We start from the raw sequence: 22,309 nt of genomic DNA on the forward strand, positions 1-22,309 counted from the left end.
AATTTCATCCTGATTCTTACCACAGTCTATTCTTAGTTCTCTCGTCCTCTCTTCCTGCCTATCTAGAGCAGTCGAGCCAAGCCCCTCTTCATCCTCAGCCACACAGTCCCATGATATCTAGAGCAACCTCTTCCCTTCCACCTCACAGCTGCATTTCTCTAAGTCAAACATTTGACTTATTACAATGCTATTGTAACAGCGTTGTAGGGTGACGGCTGGTAGCTACGCTTGTAATGATCTGGGCATGACGTACAGAGAAACTGAATCACCTGTTGTACACCTGAAACTAATGTAAACTTGTGTGTCAACTATACTCTTATTAAAAAGACCAGAACTATTTTAGTGAAGAAGGTCATCTCCATTAATTATTCGTTTTCATTTATCTGTGTTCAACATACTTTTTAAACTTTGCAGTTAGAGAAAAGCAAAAACAAGAAACAATAAACATCCAAGTATTTACACATGCGATCTGCCCTCCAGAATCTTGCAACAAAAATAACTTCACATGTAAGATTTCACCCTTCAAAATCAAATATTTATTTTACAACATAAAAGGAAATAATGTTGATCTCATATGATAATCATAAAAATATGTCTAATCATAGAAAAACAGCAAGTCATTTGTTCCAGCTCTTCAAAAATATTTTAATCATGCAAAATCAAGATAATGTACTCTAACATAAGGCTAAAATGTTAACCAAGATGAAGTGGCTTTTGTTCATTTTACAGGATATTTGGCAATAGTTTTTAAAAATAATTACTCTAAAGGAACTCTAAATATATTATTTCAGAAACAATATTTTAAAACACAGCAGTAAGCAATAGAAACTATTGTTCTTTATACATTTGTGGCTTAACACTGCCATACAACTATAGAATTATAAAGTGTTTCATAGTACCATACACATCCAGAGACTGGTTACAACCCCTACCCCACACACGGTATTGGTACTAACAGACAGGCACAGCATCCTGTAATTCATACTGCAATAGGATACGGAGCACAGAGAAGGGCCGGTGGCTGCTGGACAGTGAGAGCTTACGTGGGAAGTAACACACAGCCTTTTCAGAATCCTTCCCATTTTCCTGAAATACTTAACATACAAAGGACACAGTAGTTTCCAAGGTGAAAATAGTGCCAGGACCCAGTTGGCCATCTATCTTCTTAGGTAATACTAATGAAAGGCCAATAGCTTATTTAGGAAAAGTGAGTCATTGGTCTTTTTATAAAAATGAAAAAAAAATGCTTATCAAATGATAAGCTAATGCTTTGCTCTCATCTCTTAATTGTAACGCCGCACAATATGCTGTCAACTCTCCTGTGGGAGATAGTTACTTCATATCTAGACAACCTTATTACTGAATCCTATCTCAGCCAGTCCCTCAGTTTAATTTCTGGTTAGTAAAACCACCAACTGTTGAAACACACTGGCAAAGAAATTAAACTTAGTATCTGATTATTTGCCTACTTCTATCTACTGAAAGGTTTCAGTCTACTGTGGAGTAGGTGGAAGTCATGGTTCAGATGAGAGTATTAATGGGATTCTGTTTGCACACCAATCCCTAATCTCCTGGGCACAAATAACATAGAGCTAATTCTGAAATCATATCCCCACCATAAAGCTTGTACAGCTCATCTGCTCCCAACAATTCTGTCACTTGTACAGACACATCATTGGTTATATCTTTATTTCTGTGGTAAGTTTCTTGTTACTGTTTTTAATCTTTTGTTCCATTTGTGTTTTCCTTTTCTTTACCTGAAACTAAATCTCTTAGCACTGAAAAAAATAATGACCATTTGACCAGTGAGTACAGAACTTGAACATTTCTTAGGACCAAGATTATTATATAACTAATCTCTCCGTAATGTAAATGTAAATTGTTCCATAAATTCTGCTACAATTTAAAAAGTAAACTGTTCCATAAACTCTGCTATAATTTAAAAATGAAAATATGATAAACTTCATAGCTTAAATATATTTTCATAAGGTTTCTAATTTTTTTTTAAACAAGGTCTTTCAGTGTAACAAGTAGGCATCAATGTCTTTTCCCTTTCAGTTCATTTTTAAAATACACTGAGTCATTTTATAAAAACTTTTTAATATTTACCTATGAAAGAACAACTCAAAAGAATTTTTGATTGAAGAACTGGGAGGAGGGGTGGGCGGAAATGGTATTTCAATGTTTCCCAAGATAAAGATTCAGCTACAATTTACATAGCAGGTGTCTAATTGCTCACAATTTCCTAAACAACTACAAAATGGTAGCAAATTATAACAGATATTTTGTGAAAATTGATACCTATTAAAATTGTGTATGGAGTCCAAGGCAGTCCACCTTCTTCAGAAGTCAGGGATAATGGGGCTCAACACCCTCATGATTCAGAGGAAGCTCTGAGGACCCATCATGCCTTTGGAGAGACTGGAACCCAGTGTCAGCTCCACTTGACCAAGATGCCTGCCCACCTGATTCTTAGTCCCCATTCTCAACTCTACTTCCAGGCGTAGTGTGAGCCATAAAACAAAGCACTTAATTGTATCGTCCATATGAAAACTTTAATTCAAGCAACAAACATTTTAAGAAGCGATTTCCCCACAAATAACTAAAACAATAATTCTCAACAGATCAGGAAAAAAGCAGATGACAAAAAACATTCTAATCTAGGAAAAAAAGCAAAAACAGTGCTTTTTGAATGTTTCTAATAAGAAAATTAATTTCAGACTCCTCTGACCATTTACTGGAATTAAACTTTTAAATAAGTCTCTAATAGAATTCCATTTTCTGCATCCATCTGCAGCTAAGAAGAGAGCAAAATACAGATAAATATTGCTTGTAGTAACTGAGAAATGTTTAAAATGAAAATCATAGCATGTAGCAAAATCAAGCAAGAGCATAAATAAATGTACCAATGTAGTTAATCTTTCTTACCGTAAACACTTTTTGTCAAATATAACACGTTGTTGAACACCGTGGCAGGTACAATTCCTTATGAACTAATGCTATTTTCACAAAGGGAAATTTCTCCAAAATGAAAAAGCACCAAGGTAAATTCATTAAAATAACTGATATTCATGGTTTGGAAAGTTCCTCATGGCAAGATTTTATAATGGAGTAAAAATTTAAACTTCTGAATGAAAACCATTTACATTAGTTAAGGCACATCTGGACACCTCCAGGCGTTCATATTTATAATTATATTATTATTAACTTCAGTAATAAGGGATTCCTAAAAACACAGCCTGTCCCTGAACACAATCTGCTGGGTGGGCTGGATAACAGAACAGGGAAGGAGGCAGGCTAGTACTCACTGCCACCCTAGAGATTACCCACACAAATCTGTTCATGCCATAAACACTACAGAATTCGAAGCTGAAAGACGCCAAAACATGTAACTCCTAATTTTCTAGATCCTACATTGACTCTGATTGACCCATACTATGATGACTACCTGTCATCATTCTCTACAACCACACTTGCATTTGAAATGATTCTAGCAATTCTGACTCCAGCCTACCTTATATTTAACACATATACCCCAAAAGACAAAGGGGAATTCTCTAAGTGGGGAAACAAATTAGAAGTCTTCAAAACCATTCCTGGGTGGCTCAGTTGGTTGAGCGACTGCCTTCGGCTCGGGTCATGATCCTGGAGTCCCAGGATCGAGTCCCGCATTGGGCTCCCTGCTCAGCGGGGAGTCTGCTTCTCCCTCTGACCTTCTTCCCTCTCATGCTCTCTCTCTACCATTCTCTCTCTCTCTCAATAAATAAATAAATAAATCTTTAAAAAAAAAAAAAAACATTCCTATAACAAAGAATTCCCACTCAGCCCAAATAGACATGGGAGACCCATAGACGAAACAACATTCAAGTAAGATCAAGAATGTCCTTCTTTTCTCAGGTTAGGAAATAAAACTTCTAGAAGAACCTCAATTATAGAAAGACAAAAAACCTGGTTGATTCAGTTCCTCAACAGAGTATAAACTCAATCATAATTCTATTTTAAACTTGGGAAATTTAACTTTAAACAATTAACCAAATAGTCTCTATCAGTTCCAACCAGTTTTTGACCACTTGATATGGAAGTTTACCTACTAAAATGGTTTTTTAAAGAGCAACTCAGATAGAACTTGGCACTGTTTTTCCTTTTTCGCCAGATCATATTTTCACTCAGATTAAAGCATAAAAGCTAGAAGCAAAGTAGGTAATTCTATACAACAAAATATGAAACATAATGACAATGATGGTTGTTAAGTGACATTTTTATATACTTGTATTTTTAATACTTCGCAAAAAAAATCTTGGAACTTCTCTAGTAACTCCTGAGTTATACATTTTATTTTCTACTTGAAGCTGAAAAAAAAGTAGTCTCAAAACCTAATTCAAAATAAAACTATATAAAATAACTTTTGAACTGAGAACTAGACCTGATTAGAGAAAGCAGACACATTTTCACTTCTATCATGATTCTTTTGAGTTTCTTATGAAATTAAGCATGAAACGGTATAATGATACAATATTCTTAATGTTATAAACTTTTTCTCTACTGTACAGAAATATATCTTATAATTATATCACTTTACAGTATCTCAAAATACTTTCACATATATGATCTCCTTAGAGATATGAAAGCACAAAATATTAGAAATGTACTAGACTAACCAAGCGATATAACATCTATTTGCCATGAAATGCAATTTAATATTTTATCAATAGCCAATGTTTATATCCTCGCGGTCCAAGGTACAACAATAAAGTCTATATATTTGCAAAGATTCAATAATGTTTCTAGCTATTTGGCCATGCTTCGCTGCATTTTTAAAACAGCTTCTCAATAAATTTCTGCAAGCATATGGTAGTTTTTAAAAATACAAAACATCACAGTCAAACCCAGAGGGCTGTTTCATACCTAAGACCCACTTAAATACGTTATCTATAGATCTTAGTTAAAAAACTATTAATTGTACAAAGTATTCTTTATAGAAAAAAAATTCCAGACACTCATAATTTTTATTTGCCGAAGGAATGACATCCCCTCACTTGTTCTCCACTGAAGAATTCTCTCATAAATTATTTGCAGATTAAATAGAGGAATCATACTATTACATATGAATATGGATCTTAAAAACAACATAGTGGGAAAAGGCCACTGTTTTAAATGGAAACCAGGCAGTTTTTCCCTTGAGACTAAATATTCTCAAATTAATTGGCACAATCTAATCAAAACCCTAATTAGGAATAATATTCTAAAAGTTAAATTGTTGAATGAAATGATTTTACTTGTAAGGGCTCTGATATACTACAGTTTCCAAGTCATTTCAGATTATAACCATTTATTTTAGTCTCTGTCCACTGTTTTTTAATATTTTAATATCTGGTCACAAATTTTTAATATTATACACTTAGAAAGCAGTCTGACCACTTTATAATGTATTCAAAATTGGTAAGATATTTTGAATTAATCATGTTCCTACAATTCGGTTCAATGTAACAACTACTCTCACTGTCTAATTCTGGAACACTGTTTATTGGCTCTAAGGGGACATTGCTACAAGCACCACATTAGAGGGTCCATACAAAAAAGAAACTGAAATGCAAAAGCAGAATTGTTTCCCCAAATCTTTATGCTCACTTCACAAAACAAGAGAAAGCAAAAAATGGGATATTACGGGAACCAAAATACAGAAAACGCTGTATATTAATTGGACTATGATAAACAACTTGGTTACTAATATTCATATTAAAAAGTTAAGTTTGAGCAACTGTGATGTTTCATGTAAACTTCAAAGCAATAAAGTATTTCTAAAGGCATACTGTTGATATATTCTTGAGAAATCCTCTGCCGGAAATCCCCTGATCATAAAGGTAACAGAAGATGGTATGATATGACTAACAAATAGGACATAGTAAAAATTCTCGGGGGGTTAAAGTGAAATCTAAAAGCCCAAGAGACATACAAGAGCCAATTCCGCTCCACAAATGAAAGTGAAATTTTTTTCTATTAATTGCTTTAACTATATTTGTATGTATGCTTTGAAGTTCCCACCACAGCGTTTGATTATTTTCGGATTTGTAATATTAATTAGTAATAGTAGTACAGGAAATAAAATTACTTGCTCTTAATACCAGTATCAACACATTAAGGGCTTGCTAAACCTAAGGATATGGAATTTTAAATCTATTCTCAATTTCAAGGTTTGACAACTTAGAGACCCATCAAATTGTTTTCTTTTTTAAAGATACTCTGGACTAAGCACTCTTATTAATTTCATAGCCCACGGAACACAGATAGTCAAGGATTTAGGGACCACTGCCTTGTTGCCAGTATAAGAAGCATGCTGTTTAAAAATGAATAATTTCTTTCCTTTTTTTTTTTAATTCTTTAGTCATTTGCATTCAGAAACAAGCACCAAATTTATATAGAACAGCCATAAAAGCAAAATCCTTTTCTTGGACTTTTGCATCAAAATTGGTTCTTAAGCATCTAACATAGAAAAACATTTTTGTTATTTTAAAAAAAGCAAATTCTTGGTTATCGTACAGTTGAAAGTGCCCCCTCTGTTCCACTTAAATTTCAGTACAGGGGATCACTTGAACGTACTCTAGAAAAGTACATGCTGGCTGACAAAGATGGCAAATGAGGGCAAGTGCAGAGAGACGGAAGGAGGAAAGGACAGTGGGGCCAAGAAATGGGCTGGGAGATGATCGCTCCCCGAGGACACAAATTTCACATACCAGAATTTAAAAATAAGCATGTGGAGGTGTTGCAGTGATGAGTCCAAATTACTTTCCGAAAAAGTCTGAAATGACCACATTTGTTTTTCCAGCTTAAGAAATAAATCCATAAATTGGGCAAAAGCATGGCAACAGAATGAAATTTATCCTCTTGCTTTTTATTCGTGTAGACTGGCATCTCCCAAAGAATTTATTTGATATATCAAATACTACATGATTATTTCTAGACACATTGAAAATAATTTAAAAGCAATTACTACGGACAGAATTTGAAAAGTCACACCCTAAAAGCATTACAGAATACATTCGTTTATTGGGTCTTGCTTAAAACCTCCCACTAAAGATTAAATTCACTGTCATTCAGAATGAAAAACCAACAACAAAATGTTGACAACAGAAATCACAAACGAATGGCTAAAATTTGCAAGGTGACCTCCACTCTTCTGGAGACCTTGCAGGTTCCTCCCCGCTTACCTACTGCTGGGGTGTGCGGTCTCTCATAATTCACTGTAATTGTCCCTCACCAGGGGAACCTGCAGTTCCAGGATCTTCACAGTCTTTGTTAGGAGTTTCACCTTCTTCCTTGTTCTCAGCGGGCGCTGCACTCTCCTTCCTCTCTGTGGGATTGGTGCCTGTTTTTTCCGGGTCAGAATTCGAGTTTTCGGCCTTACCGTCCTCTGTGTTTCCAGGCTTGGTAGCTTCACTGCTGGGCTCGGCGCCCGGCCTGTCTGTCTCTTCTCCAGGCCCTCCAGGTGCCGCCTTTTTTTCTTCCGCCGTTTTGCTATTTAAATGAACAGCTGAGGAGGAATTTTTGGAGTCCTTGGATTTTTTGTGCATAGAAGTTTGACTGATATGACCAGAGGTGGGAGGGGCAGGCATTTTCTGGGCTTTGCTTCCCTCTGACTGTTCTTTCCTCGGTGGCCCCCAGATAAAATTCTCTGAAGGCGTATAATGTTTCTGGGCAAAACGTAGGAGCTTTCTCCTCTCTCTCCTGTCTCTAATCGTATAAACAAAATACTCCAGAGCGCTCTGTTTAATATTGGGAATAGTATTTTCCACAAGAGCTTCATGAAGAATAAATTTTACAAGAGGAGACTTAAAACTTTCATATCCAAGCTCACCGAGGCTTTTAAGAATACGAGTGATTCGTAAATAGTTGTGCTGGGACCTGAAAGAGAGGATTGAATAAAATGTTGGGGGGTGTGGAAATCAGGTGAAGGAAAGCAGGGGAAAGAAAAATATTGGAAAAATATTTTTTAACCGAACAATGACTTTACTGAAAGTCGTATTAGACACCATGGGAAGAATAAATCAGACGTTATTGAAACCTTATACTTCAGTGTAATGCCAATCTATGTGAAATTCAAATACATAATATAAATTCCCCTTGTTGCTTTAGTTCTTCATATCTGAAAAATATTTAGATCTAAAACTGATTCCCACTGATGTTGAATTGTTGTTTATTAAGTACACTGAGGATGTGATCTACCGGAGCATTTATTTGCAACAACACCAACTGTATTGTACCCACCACAGGTAACTGGTACCAAACATAAATGCAACATTAGCTGTCAGCTGAAGGTATGATTCACAGTGTCAGCAAAATCCACCATTTTAGCCAACTTATAAGGAAAGCAGCAAAAACCACTCTACCTTGCTAGAACAATCTGACAAAGGATGCAAAACTGACTTCTTTAGCAGAACATAGTTAGGAGCATGGGCTTTGGAGTCACACTTGAGTTTGCACCATGGCTCTACCACCCACAGCTATGTGAAGTTATAGTATCGCTCTCTGACTCAGTATCCTCATCTGTAAAATAGGGGAAATGGCCCATCTTACTGGACTGTTAGAAGAATTAAAATGAGTTGAGACATATGCAGGGCATGTAGAACTCAAAAAATATTAGATACTATTTAAAATTCACATTGTTATTGTTATGATTTTAAATATGATACTAAGGGCCACCTCTATGTACCTCTCCCAACTTAATCACCTAATTGTCTTCCCCCCCGTGGCCTCTCTCTCCTTTTTCCCCAGATTATTTTAAATTTTGCTTCTAATGGCATGGACTCCAAAGACACCTTTTTCCCCAAATTGCACAAACTTCTCTTCTATCCCCAAACTAAGGCCTTTATCAGATGGAAGGTTTTCCAAGCCTATATCTCTCACAATTCATAATATATCTGCCCTACAACACCGGGCAATAGTTGCCTTATTACAAATACCTGGCTGCATCCATCATCAACAGCCCAGGTATTTACTTACCCTATACTGACACACAACCATAACCACCACTTATTTCTAGCTTCCTAAAACCTGTTTTATACACCGGACATTGAACTTTATACAAATAATGCATATACCTGCTTTGGTTTCCAAAAGCACTTGGAGTATTTCACTTACAAAGAGCTAGCAAATTATTTGGGAAAAGTGAAGAAGGATGCTGAATTATCTGAGGGACAGAAGGGGATGGTTCCACAGTCTTACATTTTAATAGGAAAACTTATCTGGACAAAACAAAAACCTTCATGATTCAGGCTAGCCAAATCTCGGTAAAGACGAGTCCAGCAGTTTCACCACCCCTGTTCTTCTGGATGTTTACCACAAAAGTATTATCCTAATATTCGACTCTTTGAGGCCAAAGGGGTAAAACATAGCAGGTATGTTTGTGTCTTATGACTCTGTATTTTTTAATAGTGAGGAAGTAAGAGTCTTCTAAGACAACATGCATTTTGAATGAGGTTAAGACCATGTGCCATTAGCAGCAGAGCTGACTTAGTGTTAGGTTAGTATGGAGTTTCCCTTCTCCAAAAACTTAGTGATAAAATCCTTGAGCAACATCTGCTTCATAAATCTGAGAAGGAGATGTATGGAAAAGTGGAGGGAATATTTTTCTTTAAAAATCCCAAAGATGAGTTACCTGATCCAACAAAATTTACTCTATTGCAACCAGCTCAACTGCACATACCAAGTCTTAGATGAATGGCCAAGATGAAATTTCTGTACACATTTATCTGTATCTATATACTCTCCGATTTAAAATACTTATGTAACAGTAGAAAAGGACAAATACTTGGGTTGAAGAGAATGAAAATGAGGATTATGGAACAGAAGTATACAAGAGAGAAATTGAGTGCTTCAATATGATTTGAAATAAACATGACAAATAAAGACAAAATGGAAGAGAAGAGAACAGCTAAAACCCTCCTAATGTTATGAGCAGTCTTTGGGGTTGCACAGCAGATAAAAGAGAGAAGCCGGGCTTCCCGACAGAAGTAAGGGTGGTAAATAGGGCCCCAGGTGTCAGGAAGACCAGATAGGTGAAGAGAGAACACACAAAAAGCAAGAACCAGGAGGCAGAAAATAAAAGTGAGAAGCAGTTCCAGAGTCTAAACTATGGCTCCATAATCTAAGGTGATTACAAAGAAACCTGGAAATACATCTGAGTGGTTGGTCTATATATTTATACTCCCGTGTTTGAAAATATTTCACTTTTTTTAGTCATGGTCACTTATTCACTGAACGTTACTTCATTTCACTTTCATTCAGTACTTTTTTGTCTGCTGGGCTACTATAAATATATTGAGTTTCCTGCCTACTCTAAGAAACTCAAGATGTCACACAGATTAAAACACAAATAAAAGCTCTGTGCAATACCCAGGGAAAGGGAAATGAGAGACGGTGGGCGGTAGAAAGAAAAGGATCTGAATGGGGCCAGGGAATGTGATGGTTAATTCAGGCTCCCTTCCCCTGACCCAAGCCAGGAGATCATTTTAATTAAAACTTTCAGAAGGATTCTGTTTCCAGCTATCAGTTAGAGGATCTGAAAATAAAACTCCAGGGAGAATTTAAACTGGCAAATGTCTTTTGTTCATTGTTTGTTCGTTCAACAAACATTTACTAAACAAGATTGCTATTCCAAGAAGTTGGAGACGGTGATTCTCTAAAATGACAGTGGTGCTGCCGTCCTTCAGGTCAGTAGGCTACTTGCATATAGCTTCTGTTGATGGATGACAGAAATGCTCAGAAACTCTGTCCAGAGACAGCTACCCACATTGCTTAGGCAGAGGTAGATATGCTTCTGTTGTAAGTGCCCTATATAAATCAAAGTTAACTTGAGTTATGAGTTAATGGGTCTTCTAGTCAGGATCATAAAGCTTTATGCCCATATCTTCAGTGTTTTAGTACAAGCTACCATTTTAATAGTGTTGACTGTGACTAATAAAGTAAAAAGAAGGCTTAAGCATAATACTTATACTAATTTTAGCAAAGCAAGATGAAAGTTCTAGAAAAAGACCAAAAAATTCAGTTAATTGATGCTCAAAACTGTTGGGCAAAGAAAAATTTCTTAGGTTACTTTTTTTCCTTGGTACTTGCCCAGCTCAGCTAATCATAATGTGCTAACAAAAAAAATGCTTTAAAGTTGCTGGTTTTATGGTCCAGCATTCATAAGTCACCTTATAATTAAAAAGAAAAAAAAATCAGTTTGCATACAAAGAAAATAATAAGAAAAAAAACTTTGGCTATAAGTATTAATGAAAGTTATAAATATCCAGGCAAAAGAATACAGCAAATCAATTCCAAATAAACCACGTTAAATTTTCTTCACAGGTTTTAGGATTTAGTAAGCAAAAGTGGGCTTTTGTTTTTTACCTAAATAATGAAAATTCTAATTTTTGCTCTTTTTTAGAAATGTACAGGCACATCTCAGTCTTATAAAATGATTTTTTATATGTCATAGGCCTAATTTATGGATTTAATCTAACAAGGTACCATGCTCGACAAACAGACTGTGCCGCAAGAAGCTCACAACCTAGCAGAGGGGATGTGGAAAACTATACAAGAAATAAGTATAAATGCCAAGAACCATGGTATAAAGAAGGAGAGAGGCCACACTTGGCCTGGGCAGTAGACAGGTTTCAGGAAGAAACAGCTTTGAAGAGGAATGGCCTTATTCCTACCTGCAATTTCATTCTTTCTTGTTGTTTTGTTGTGCTTTAGAACATAGAACAAGGACTAAAAGGCATTTCAGACTAGCTTTTGAATTCAAATTCCTGGGTCCATCTACTAGTTGTTCCTATGTTCCATAGAGAATTCCAACCCAGAAAAAATAACATGCTGGCCCCTGATGCACTGCGGGGGCTTTACTTACTCATTCAGATGCTGAAACCTCTCCTGCCAGTTAACGGCCCGAGCAACATTTCCAGTTTTATCAACCAGTTTTATTCCAAAAAATTCTAACATCATCTTATAAGCCAGGAGGAATCTTTTAATTGCTTCTTTTGTTTTTTTGAATTCCTAAGGGGGGGGGAAAAGTCAGCTGAAATGATTCGGTAGTTACCAGGACAATAAAATAGCAATATTATCTGGCCATCTCCTATAAAATGAAATGAGCTTGCATTACCTCAATTTCATATGTAGTTAATTCTTTAGCATAAAAGTTCAAGCCTTGTTCTCTCAGGGGGAAAAGCCTATTTTTTAGAAAAATAAATATTAATGTTATCTGGAAAACATACATGATTAAATAGACACGGTTCAAGATACAGAAATGTTAACTGACCATTGAATATAAGTGTGGTTGTGCTCCAGCTTTTCATAATCTCCTTTCCACTTATTTAGAACTTCTTCAATGTAAACACCTAAGTAGTAAATATTTAGAAAATGAGCCAGACATTTACGACATTGTTGAAGGCACTTTCACATTTAACCACTTAATCTTTATATTAAAACCTCTGACATTTAGTAATAGCACGCAGAAATTATGCCAAGATGCATACCCTATGCCATATGCTCAGTTATGTAATAGGCCTAATTTTTCAAAACTCAGTGGCGCCTCAAGTTACAGAAAGTTCTATCAGACAGGGTTACTCTAAAGCAGTTGACAAACTATGGCATTTGTTTTAGAGATAGTTTTATTGGAACACAGCCATGCACACTGCAACGGAGACCATGTGGCCCACACAGCTGAAAATATTTACTATCTGGCCCTGGACAGAAAAAGTTTGTCAACCCCTGCCCTAGATGGTCCTAAGTTCTTTATCTTATTTATTTATTTTTTTAGTTCTTTAAATGCAAGACGGGATCAAAATGAAATGTAGCCCAGGGAAAAAGAAAGGAATAAAAGAGGTGAGAGAACAGAAAGAGAGGGAGAAAAGCATGAAAAAGGAGAAGGAAGGAGAGGAAGGAAAAACAGAAGGACCCATGTGGGTACACAGCGTGCACCCACACAGTGTACACCGTCCAGCTTCATCGCCACAGAACTCTCCCAAGCCAGTGCTACCATCCCCATCTTACCAATGAGGACATTGTATGATTTGTTCCAAGTCCCACGCTAACAAAAGAACAAATCTAGGAGTAGAATATAGGTCTTTCTGGTTCCAAAAACTAAGCCTTGTTTACCACATCCTACTGTTTCCGCATAAGAACTTATTACAGCTGCCCCTTGAACAACACTGAGTTTGAACTTTTTCGCTAAGAATACAGTACATAATGCCTATCACATACAAAATATGTGTTCATCAACTATTTATGCCACTGGTAAAGCTTCCAGTCAACAGGAGGCTATTAGCCATTAAGTTTTGGGGAAGTCAAAAGTTACACGTGGATTTCTGACTGCACAGGGGTTAGGGCCCATTACCCCTACACCACCGTTCAAGGGCCAACTGTACAACAAAACCGTCCTGCTTCTCGAACTCTGTCTAGGTCCCCACATTTGACTACGTGGCCATTTAGTCAATTTTACAGAAAAAAAACACAACATATTTCTCGAAACGTAATTGATTTCATTCTCGTTTCCACCACAGATCACCAGTTTGTAGTAGAAGTCTACTCTTGGAAGCTTGAGTAAAAAGTTGTTTTGAATCATACTGTTGGCCCTATCAGCGTCTTTAAAACCATTTACCCCATGATTTCCCTTCCCACTACCCCTCCTCCTGCTTAATAATTAAAATACATCATTGCAGGCTTATGCTTATTGGCAAGTGTTTGTGTGGGGTGAGGGGAAGGATATGCGTATGTGTACACATACTGGGGAGGAAAGTGGGTGAGTTTATGTAATTTATATAATAAACTAGAATAACATTTTATGTGACCTTAGATAAAACTCCTCCTGACCCCTACCAACCCTATAAGATTTCAAAATAAATTTTGTGGTAAAGATTACAAAAAAATTAATGCAGTGCTTTAAGTTATTACTTTAAATTACTACCTCAAAAATAAATTCACTACTAGAAATACAAAAATAATTCAGTTAAATACTGTCATGTTCAATGTTTTTAATATTTAAAGGCATTCCTTTAGGTAAATTTTATTAAATTCAAGTCAGAGTCAAATTAATCTATCATTGCATTTCTTCAAAAGGTTTTCTTGTCCCAGGCCCTAAAAAAAACCCTAATAATTTAATCAATATTATTTCAATTAGTAAATAAAGTGGTGTGTTTCTATCATTAGTAAATACAACAGAGCACTTTTATCCAGATGCTTCCTCCTAAATCAGAGCAGATTTTGGGGACACAATCTGGCCGTTGCAACAATGTTCTTAAGTCCAAACTCCCAACTGTCACATCTCTCAGTACACAGTAGAGGAATTCCTCCTCCCAGCACTCCACCCAGCCTTCAGACAGCCTTCATCCAGTTAGTTCACCAAAGAATGTAGTCCTGCTACTTGGAAAGCTTTGCAGTCTATGAGCCTCATTCCCTGACTCACATGGCTGTGGATATGGCTCAGTTTCCACTAAGAACAAAGAGCAGAAGCCAGGGCCATCTGGTCACCTCACAGAGATAAGGGTGAGAAGGAGAGATGCCAACTTGGCTGGTTTGACCTGGATAAAATTAGGATGCCCATCATGAACCACAGCATGGTGCCTCAGGGAAATATGCATATTACCATAGTGGATGCATCCTCTCCCTATAGGGGGAGAATCTTAGAAAAGATCCTACGAGGGCAGTTTTGTACAGTTGTAAAGGAGGAGGCAGTTTATTTGGCAGAGTTGAATGGAAATCTACTGTCTCTGGAGTTCCCTTCCCAGGATATTGGAACACTGAACTGGGACTGCTGGAGCTCCCTGACCCCTGACTCTGAAAATCAACAGGAAAGATAATTCTAATATAAACATTACTTTTCAATTATGTTCTAAATAATTTGGTGAAAAGAATACTGAACTCTGGATCCTAGACCCAACTCTACAGTCAAGTGATCAGACAAGTCAGTCGTTCAAACTTTAAGACCCAGTAACCTCATCTTTAAAATGAGCAAGATTAATTTGATTTCCTCTAAAGTTTCTTAGTAATCTAATATTCTATGATTCTATAAATTTATAAATCTTAACTCTTTGCCTCTCACAGAAGTGGCCCCCACTTTCTTTAATACAATAGCCACCATGAACAAGTGGGGGGAAGGTATTGCTAATTCACAGTTATTCCTCCAGAAATTGCCAAGTGGATGTTCACAACTCTAGAGTCTAGGACTTTGGGGACACATTAGACTACAGACCAAAGTAAAGCCAGTCAATGAACAAATGCATTAAAAAGCTACTGACCACAGAATAAACAAAGAACAACTAGGTATATGTTATTATTTAAAGTTTGCTTTTTACCAGGATAGCAGATTACTCACCATCTGGCTTAAATGGAATTTTATTCTTATAAAAACGAAGATTGCTCAAGTCATTTTGATATCGGATATCTTTGAAGTTCTGCTAAAGGAAAAAAATAAGTCAATCTCCAGCATATGGACATATAAAAAAGGCACAGGACTCTTCTTGCATGTTTGCTTACTAGCACCACAAAATAAGAAAAACAGAAGGGAAATATTTTGCATTTTAGAAAAAACATTCTATACTCTTACTGGGTACTGATGTCGATATTTGTACAGATCCCTCGCAGCATAAAAGCTTCTCTTTGGTTTGGCAGTTGCTTCAGTGGCATCACCACCCTAAAATAAAAAGTGAAATTCCATTTACATGGTGAAGGAAGATAATCTGAGAAATTTCTAGAACACTTAAAATAATGAACATCCATAAGAAAAGCCTGAAAGGTAATAAGCTGTTCAGAATAATGACAATATTAGAATTTTTTTTTATTACTCAACTTTTTATTAAGGAGAGTTTATAACTTACTCCACAGCAGGCATAGTATTATAGTAAGCCCTGAGTACTCATCACTAAGTCCCAGCAACCACGAGGCCATGGTTAACCTTGTTCCATCCAGAGCTCTAGAAACTTTCTTTTAATGGTGCCTACTAGCAACATTTTTTGGCATTCTATTTGCCTGATTTGAACCCAATAACATTTGTCCTAAGGTATTTTACTGAATAAAAAAACTTTATTATTCACCAAGAACCTATAGAGGCCAAATGTCCTAGATCAATATTCATCAGATATAGAACTCAAAATGAATTTAAGACATTTACTTTACCAGAGGTCACACAAGTGATTCTATGACAAAATTTATTTTTGAATACATAATACTAAAAAATTGTTAAGATAATAAATCAATTCTACAAAGAACATTGTCATTAACTTTGCAACATTTAGCTGTACTTAGAAGGAAAATATAACTTATGAAATGATTCGCAATGACGTGGATAGAACTGGAGGGTATTATGCTGAGTGAAATAAAGTCAATCAGAGAAAGACATGTATCATATGACCTCACTGATATGAGGAATTCTTAATCTCAGGAAACAAACTGAGGGTTGCTGGAGTGGTGGGGGGTGGGAGGGATGGGGTGGCTCGGTGATAGACAGTGGGGAGGGTATGGGCTATGGTGAGTGCCGTGAATTGTGCAAGACTGTTGAATCACAGATCTGTACTTCTGAAACAAATAATGCAGTATATGTTAAAAAAAAAAAAAGAAGAAGATAGTAGGAAGGGAAAAATGAAGGGGGAGAAATCGGAGGGGGAGATGAACCATGAGAGACTATGGACTCTGAGAAACAAAATGAGGGTTCTACAGGGGAGGGGGGTGGGGGATGAGTTAGCCTGGTGATGGGTATCAAAGAGGGCACGTATTGAATGGAGCACTGGGTGTTATATGCAAACAATGAATCATGGAACACTACATCAAAAACTAATGATGTAATGTATGGTGATTAACATAACATAAAAAAAAAAAGAAAGGGGGATTTTTTAAAACAATCTAAATAGCTTTCTAAACTCCATCCTTCATAGCACCATAACAAGTACACACAGGCATGAATAATCTGTGAATCCAGTGATAACACAAGGTGACATAAATCAGCAAATTTAAGACATATATACACAAAGTAGTAAAAGCTCTCAAATGAAATGAACTTCAGATTGTAGTAACTTATATGTGGTAGTTTATTCATACTATTTAAATTCTAAAAATTCTCACCACCATGAATAATTTTTAAAATGTAAGATATGGGTCAATGTAGTCAGTTTCAATTCTCTAACTATAAGTACTACTCGAATGGATAAGGAAATGCTTTGTGTCCCGCGTCATGCAGAAGGACAATAAGACAGATGACAATGAGGAAAGAGAAGACATAGTTTAGGTCTGAATGTGCATCAGGAGCTTCACCCCCCTCCCAATCCCTTTCTCATCATCCTCCACCCCCATCTGTGTTGATAGATTAGCATCCTCCAAGCAATTTTCGCACATTTTTGAAGTGGTGTGATTCTCACTATTACTACAAGTATAGAGATACTTTAACACCAAATTCTCTGATGTTTAACATTAGCTACTCTGTCATGTTATATAAGCAAGGAAAAGCTTAAATTCTGGTCCTTGCCACACGTTTCAAAATAGCTCTGCCTAGCAAGTTTCTGAATCTATTTAGCCTGAGCTACAACCATATGAATCATCATCTTACATTTGTATAGAAAGCACTTTTCCATTTACAAAGCACTTACATGTATATTATTTCATTTGATTCTTATGACACACAGCTGGATGGCAGTTATTAGTGTTTCCAGCTTAGAAACAAGGTAACCCAGGCTTAGAGAAGTTGAACAAGGCCCCAAAGCTCAGTGAGAGCACAGGAACTGGAATCCCAGGCTTGGGGCTACAAGGCATGAATCCGTTTCAGCTCCACTAAAAGTGAAGGAGCATGATAGGAACCTCGGTAAAATGTCAACAGCCCAAGACTTGGCTTGTCTTAACTCTGCTACTTATTTGTGAGGCCTTAAGCCAACCACTTAACTGAATCTTAGTTTTATCTTCTGTGAAACAAAGATAATGACTCATGCCCCTACCTATTTCCCAGGATTATCATGAGAATGACTGCATCCTCCAACCTCTAAATGTACCAACCTGCAAGCATCTGACCTTGTTCCTCCAACTTCTCCTTTTGGATTCCCTATCCTGTTGCCTTTCACCTGCTCAGCCAAGGATTTTTTTCCTTAATATATTGTTCCTATTTCCTGCATCATCAAAATTTCTCTCTCTTCTGGATCATTCCCCTCAGCAGACAAACATGCTATAGTATCACTAATCTTAATACAAACATACACAATGTTCCTTGACCAAATCCCCCCTCAAATACAGATCCATAGCTCTGCTCCCTATTATAGGAAAATATCACCAAAGAATTGTGCATACCCCCGTCTTCTCCTCCTCTTCTCCGATGACCCACCACAATCAGGCTTTCATCCTCAGCATTCCATCTAAACGGCTCTTTCAACATCACTAAGAAATCTCCATTTTCACCAAACCATGTCTCAGTGCTCAACTCAGGCAACTTCCCAGCAGCACTGGCCAGTTAAATGTTGTCTCCCTCCTTCCTGAAACACTGTCAGGTGCCACACCTCTCCTGGTTTCTTCCTATCTCATTGGTCGCCCCTTCTCAGCCTTCTCTTTGGCTCCTCCTCCCCTTCACATGTTCTAAATTGAGGAGTGCCCAGGGTTTAGTTCTTATTCCTCATCAGTCCTTAACGACCACATATCTCCCAGGACTTTGTACACCACCATTCTTAGAAGCTGATGATTGCAGTCCTGGACTAAGGCTCCATCCACAGATATGTTAGGAATTCCACTTAGATGTCTAATAGGATATAAAATTCAAGAGAATTCTTGATTTAACCTCTGATGATGCTTTTTCCCCCGGACTTGCCCATCTTACTTAAATGGCACCATCATTTGTCAAATATTCACTTGAACTAGGTATGAAGGCAATGAAGGATGTGAGAAGTAGTCAGACTGGGATATATTCTAAAGGTAGCTCTAGTAGTACTTGCAAATGACTACGGGGAGAGGCAACAAATGGAGTTGAGAGTCAAAAAGCAACATTAAAAAGGAGATTTTTTTAAGGAAGTTAAATGGTGACACTAACAAGAAAAATAAATCATTAAAGGGGAAAAGGGAGGACTGCTGTGATTTACCATTTTCTGGGGTCACAATCAACAGACTGAAGCATTAATTATCAAATTGTTTTAGATAGATGGACCTAGTTAGCTGGATTGAATCTAAGCTGGTGTTTTTTGATATCCCAGACTTCTCTGAGGTTACTTAATTGGGAGACAAGAGAAAGGGAAACTGGCATACAGCCTCTAATACTTTGGGGGGGGGGGTGTTGAATTCACAATGCAAATGACCCATCAGCAAACCAGAACACCAGGAGCAGAGAGAGAGTCGCAATTCCAACAGGTTAAAGGTTCTACATTGGTTACAGACATACTTGGGTTTGCATCATTCATTCTCTCCCTGGATGTTCTTGGGCAAGCTTCTCAAACTCTCTAAGTCTCCGTTTTGTCTAAAATGGGGATTGAAAAACAGCAACTCCCACCCAACCCCCGAAATTGCAGGTGACTGAAATAACATGTTTACCATAGAGCCTGCACTAGGACTTTGCTTTCTCCTGACCTACACAGAGATGATCATCCAAATTTACGAGGCAGCCTTAGCTGTAATATTTAGGTGGTGACTCCTCTACTCCAGCCAAGCACCCTGTGGTCATATTTGACTTTGGGCTCTGTGTTTTGTTTCTGTTTTTGTTTTCCTCACTCTCATTCCTCCCCAGCTGATAAAGAGGAGGGCCTAATGCAGAACCCCAAACCTTAAATACCTCCACGATGCCCACTTCTTTTAGAGGGCTGGTTATACAGTTCCTCCTTTTTAGTTTTCTGAATTATTTTCAGTCCGTCAGAGGTTAAAAGGGATATTTATCTCTTTACTAACCTCTCCTCCAAATTTTATTAGGCAAATGATTTAAGCACAGTCGGATCAACAAGTCTCTGGGTGATACAAGAGTTTTGAAGAGTGCCCTGAACTCCTCAGTTGAAAGGCCTTACTTAGGGTAAGAATTGTGGCATTTCAACTTCGGTTGGGGACCTTCCGCAATACTTTTAATGGCTGTAGACCCTACTGTAGGGGAGAGTGCTCGCAGCTCCTTAGTTGCAGTCCCTCCTTATTCTGGGTAATTTTTACCAGTAACACGCACTAGACCGGTTTTCACAATCTTCTATTTTTGGACAGGTTCCTCCCACCCCACCTTCGCAGCACCCAGCTGCTCTGCAGAGGCAAAGAAAACACCTATTCAAGTTGGGTTCTGCCTTGAGGGACTTCCTCCTCGCGCCCGCGGTCAGGCCCCAGGCCGGCAGGGGACGGCTCCGGCGCTCCCGGCCACGGCAGGCCCCCCGGTCCGCGGGGCGGCGGGACGGCCGCGGGCGCCGAGGGGTCCGGCCGCAGAGCACCAGCAGCCACCGGCGCCCCGGCCCCCTGTGCGCGGGGATCGCTCGGCGTTTGCTCCTGTCCCCGGCGACGTCCTTCCTCAAGGGGCAGGGGCGCCCTGGCCCGGCCCGAGGCCACCGCGGGGCCGCGTACCTGCTCGGCGCCCGCCGCCTCGGCGTCTTCGTCCGGCGCGGGGCCGGCGCGGGGCCGCCCGCCGACTCGCTCCGGGGGCTGCGCAGGCTGCTCGGGCTCCTGCCCCGGGCCCTCGCCGCCGCCGCCCGGCCCCGGCTCCTCGGGCTCGGGCTCCGAGTCCGTCTGCCAGGTGGAGTCGCAGTCCTCCACGGTGGTGGGCTCGCGGAAGCTGACCCCGCCGAGCAGGTTGCCCATTGAAGAGGCGGCGGCGGGCGCGGGGCTGCGGGGCTGCGGGGCCGCGGGGCGCGGGACGGGGCGCTGGGCGCGGGATGCGGCAGGCACGCTAGCGCCCGGGCATGGCCTCGGTGAGGGCGCTGGGCGGCAGCCTCGGCCCGCCCGCCCGCCGCCGCACTGCCTCAGCGCGGCGAGCGGCAGACAGGCACACTTGCGGGGAGGAGCCGGCGGCCCCGGGACCGCCGCCGCCAACGCTTGAACCCGCCCATCTGGTTCCTTCTCCCCACCCGCGGGAGCCGGCGCCGGCCCGGAGTCCCGGGGAGCGAACTGCCGCCGCTCCCCGTACCCGCGGCCTCAGGGACACACCTCACTGCCCCCTTTCCACCCCGGAAGGCCTGCCTTCGCTGGGCCTTTGACGTCTCCTGGGGAGGATCCGGGTCTGCGGTTCACCCGCCCCTCTCCACCCCTACCCGGGGCAGGACCACCAGCCCCTCTCCACCCCTACCCGGGGCAGGACCACCGGCTTGGGGCTCCTCCCAGCTGAGCGGGAAGAGTGGTCCCGCCCAGCTCTGGGAGCCGCGGGCTGGGGTGGACGTGATATCGAAGGCGGTGTCACAGTCTGCGGGCGAGTCCTGTCCACACCTCCTCCTCCTCCTCTCCCGGCTGGTCCGGGAGAAAGATAAATTAGCCACAGCAGAAGACAAAAGCGAATGGTGACGGCATATCACATAAACAGAAAATCCAAGCTACCACGACTGCATGCATGTATTTAGGGCAGCCACCTAGAGTCCCCATGGACGAGATAGAGTCAAAGCTATCTGTCACCTCATCTAATGAGCAAATATCTCTTGAAACAAAAGGAGCAATAACAGCTAGACTTCCCCATTGATCTGATGATTGTTTTACTATCACCCACTCCAAATCCATGCTCCGAGTAGACTAAAACCTCAGAATCGTAGGCCTCTTGGTCTGTCCTGGAAATGAAAGGAGGAGGGAACACGTGTTATAGAAATACTTAAAGTTAAAATAGCATGATCAAATAAGTAGCCCAGAGCAAAGTGGCCATTGTAAACTTTGTGTTATGGCCTTTTAACTGGAAGGAAAGCCTCTTGAAGGCAGTCATGTCTGTATACACGCCAGAACTTGGTCGGTACTCAGTACACATTTGTTGAATGTGAACTGAGAAAATAGGTTAGATATATCTTATAAATTGGTGTACTTGAAATATGTGGTTTCTTTTTAAATATTGTATGATAAAATGGGAGACCGAGTCAAGGCCACTGGTCTATTTCTAGGGGAAAAATCAGGAGAACAGGGTACCCATTCTACAGATGAATCAAGATTGCCTCTCTTCAAGCACGCTGCAGGAGACTCCAGCTGTGGCTCTGTCCCTAATCAGTTTCTGACCTTGGACAGGTCACATAGCTACTTTAGACCTAAATTTCATCTATAAAACACAACCAGATTTTATCTCTAGGGTCCTTTGTAGCTCTGACCCTCTAGGGTCCGAGACTGGGAAAAGCTCTAAAACTAATGCATAATAGAAACCAAACACACAGAAAGACTTTTTTTCATCATA

The 22,309-nt window shown here is 39.5% G+C and overlaps 1 protein-coding gene across 2 annotated transcripts; it reads right to left on the reverse strand.

Annotated features, from left to right (window-relative positions):
* Window positions 1-513: 513 nt before the first annotated feature.
* Window positions 514-21,082, reverse strand: OGFRL1 (opioid growth factor receptor like 1). Of its 2 annotated transcripts, none has more exons than XM_028097690.2 (7): window positions 20,518-21,082; window positions 15,578-15,664; window positions 15,347-15,425; window positions 12,293-12,371; window positions 12,137-12,203; window positions 11,885-12,030; window positions 514-7,899 (listed from the first exon to the last, which is right to left on the reverse strand). In XM_028097690.2, the coding sequence occupies exons 1-7, from the start codon at window positions 20,749-20,751 to the stop codon at window positions 7,236-7,238; spliced, it is 1,356 nt and encodes a 451-aa protein (XP_027953491.1). In that variant the 5' UTR covers window positions 20,752-21,082; the 3' UTR covers window positions 514-7,235. The 2 variants fall into 2 exon arrangements, with proteins under 2 accessions (XP_027953491.1, XP_027953490.1); XM_028097689.2 differs by having other exon boundaries at window positions 15,347-15,428.
* Window positions 21,083-22,309: the final 1,227 nt, after the last annotated feature.

Source organism: Eumetopias jubatus, unplaced genomic scaffold (genome assembly GCF_037043125.1).
Source record: "Eumetopias jubatus isolate StellerSeaLion01/CBP00866 unplaced genomic scaffold, mEumJub1_p1.0 scaffold_6, whole genome shotgun sequence".
In the NCBI taxonomy this organism is placed as follows: Eukaryota; Metazoa; Chordata; class Mammalia; order Carnivora; family Otariidae; genus Eumetopias; species Eumetopias jubatus.